General features: G+C 46.9%; 1 protein-coding gene across 5 annotated transcripts in view; it reads right to left on the bottom strand.

Annotated features, from left to right (window-relative positions):
- The window catches only part of LOC102378295 (multidrug resistance-associated protein 6), a 38,977-nt gene that overhangs the window by 29,952 nt on the left and 6,676 nt on the right, over positions 1-2,349 (bottom strand). For 4 of the 5 annotated variants that reach the window (XR_003094512.1, XM_025206445.1, XM_025206444.1 and 1 more), the window contains one exon: positions 196-327. The exons of the other annotated variant lie outside the window; for it this stretch is intronic. Coding sequence is in view for 3 of the 4 variants with exons in the window: in XM_025206445.1 (XP_025062230.1) it covers positions 196-327 (132 nt within the window). In the remaining variant the exon portion in view is untranslated. The remainder of the gene's footprint in view (positions 1-195; positions 328-2,349) is intronic. 5 annotated transcript variants of the gene reach the window in all.

Below are 2,349 nucleotides of genomic sequence, written 5' to 3'. Positions count from 1 at the left end.
TTCCCTACAGCACACAGCCCTTACATGGGATGAGGCCTGAGGTCCAGGATTCAGACTATCTGAGGCAGTCTCACAACTGGTCTCAAATGTTGTTCTGCTGTAGTGTTTTAGTCCCTGTTATTCCAAACACTCTACTACTTCCACATCATCTAGATGAGATGAGAGACATTGCCACCCTTGGAAGGAGGCACTTACTGCCTGGTTCTGTCACAATACATCTTCCATTCTCTTTCAAGCTGGGAGACAATTTCCTCAGATGAGTTTTCTTTCATTAGCGACCAAAGGTCTTTCGCTTCTAATGGCTGCCGATAGCCTTTCCAGAGTAGCCTGCAGAGCACACAAAGAGCTGCTAATACACAAGCATATAGGGATTTGCTGTCCATGTACAATTTGCCAAGCTGATGGGGATTAAACTAGTCCCATATATTGGCCTAGGAGCTTGCCTACCTCAAGGTTTACTCAGAAATAGCTAAATTCACACACATTCCTGAATAATGGTTGGTATTCAGGTCTAATTCACAGCTCCATTTTTGAGCCTGAAGGTGGGACTGAAAAGTGGGGACAAATGTGGCATTTAAGTCAACTTTATACTCTCCATATTCAGAGGCCTGGTTCCTTTAATATTTGCTAGAATAGCCTCAGAACTGCCTTGCTTTAACTTACACTCTGCTACCTGTGGGTGCTCCACACACAGAAGAAACTCCTTAATATAACTGAAAATTATGCATATAGAAACAGAAAATGAGGGTTGGAAGGAACCTCAGGAGGTTATGTAGTCAACCGCCTGCTCAAAGCAGGACCATCCCCAACTAGACTATCCCAGTCAAGGCTTTGTCTAGCCAGGTCTTAAAACCTTCCAAAAATGGAGATTCCACCACCTCTCTGGGTAACCTGTTCTAGTGTTTTACTATCCTCTGAGCGAGAGAGTTCTTCCTGGGTGTGTCTACATGTGCATTTATGCTGGCTTAAATTTACTGCACAGTAAATTACTGCACAGTAAGCAGGAATAGGCCAGTGTTTACACATGTAGGCGTTAAAGCGCATTAACACTGTGTGTGGACTAAAGTTAGTCCCAAGTCAGACATCCACATGTGCATTACTGTGCAGTAACTAATCAGGTGTAAATTTGATACCTGCATGGTACAGGTATGAAATTTATGCTCGTCAGCATAAGCGGCCATATTTACTGCGCAGTATGGGCATACATGTGTAGATGTGTGCCCATACTGCGCAGTATTTTCGGTTACTGTGCAGTAAATGTGCACGTGTAGACACGCCCCCTCATATCTAACCTAAACTTCCCTTGTTACAATTTGAGACCATTGCTCCTTGTTCTGTCATCTGCTGTCACTGAGAACAGTCTTGCCCCACCCACTCTGGAACCACCTTTCAGGTAGTTGAAGGCTGTTATTAAATCTTCTCTCATAGATTCATAGATGTTAGGGTCGGAAGGGACCTCAATAGATCATCGAGTCCGACCCCCTGCATAAGCAGGAAAGAGGGCTGGGTCTAGATGACCCCAGCTAGATACTCATCTAACCTCCTCTTGAAGACCCCCAGGGTAGGGGAGAGGACCACCTCCCTTGGGAGCCCATTCCAGACCTTGGCCACTCTAACTGTGAAGAAGTTCTTCCTAATGTCCAATCTAAATCTGCTCTCTGCTAGCTTGTGGCCATTATTTCTTGTAAACCCTGGGGGCGCCTTGGTGAATAAATACTCACCAATTCCCTTCTGTGCCCCTGTGATGAACTTATAGGCAGCCACAAGGTCGCCTCTCAACCTTCTCTTGCGGAGGCTGAATAGATCCAGTTTCTCTAGTCTCTCCTCGTAAGGCTTGGTCTGTAGGCCCTTAACCATACGAGTGGCCCTTCTCTGGACCCTCTCCAGGTTATCCGCATCCCTCTTGAAGTGCGGCACCCAGAATTGCACGCAGTACTCCAACTGTGGTCTGACCAGCGCCCGATAGAGGGGAAGTGTCACCTCCTTGGACCTATTCGTCATGCATCTGCTGATGCACGATAAAGTGCCGTTGGCTTTTTTGATGGCTTAGTCACACTGTGGACTCATGTTCATCTTGGAGTCCACTAGGACTCCAAGACCCCTTTCCACTTCCGTGCCACCCAGCAGGTCATTCCCTAGGCTGTAGGTGTGCTGGACATTTTTCCTCCCTAGGTGCAGCACTTTGCATTTCTCCTTGTTGAACTGCATTCTGTTGTTTTCTGCCCACTTGTCCAACCTGTCCAGATCTGCTTGCAGCTGTTCCCTGCCCTCCGGCATGTCCACATCTCCCCATAGCTTTGTGTCATCTGCAAACTTGGACAGAGTACATTTCACTCCCTCATCCAAGTC

The sequence above is a fragment of the Alligator sinensis genome, unplaced genomic scaffold (genome assembly GCF_000455745.1).
Source record: "Alligator sinensis unplaced genomic scaffold, ASM45574v1 scaffold927_1, whole genome shotgun sequence".
In the NCBI taxonomy this organism is placed as follows: domain Eukaryota; kingdom Metazoa; phylum Chordata; order Crocodylia; family Alligatoridae; genus Alligator; species Alligator sinensis.
This window is presented reverse-complemented; position numbering and strand designations above follow the sequence as displayed.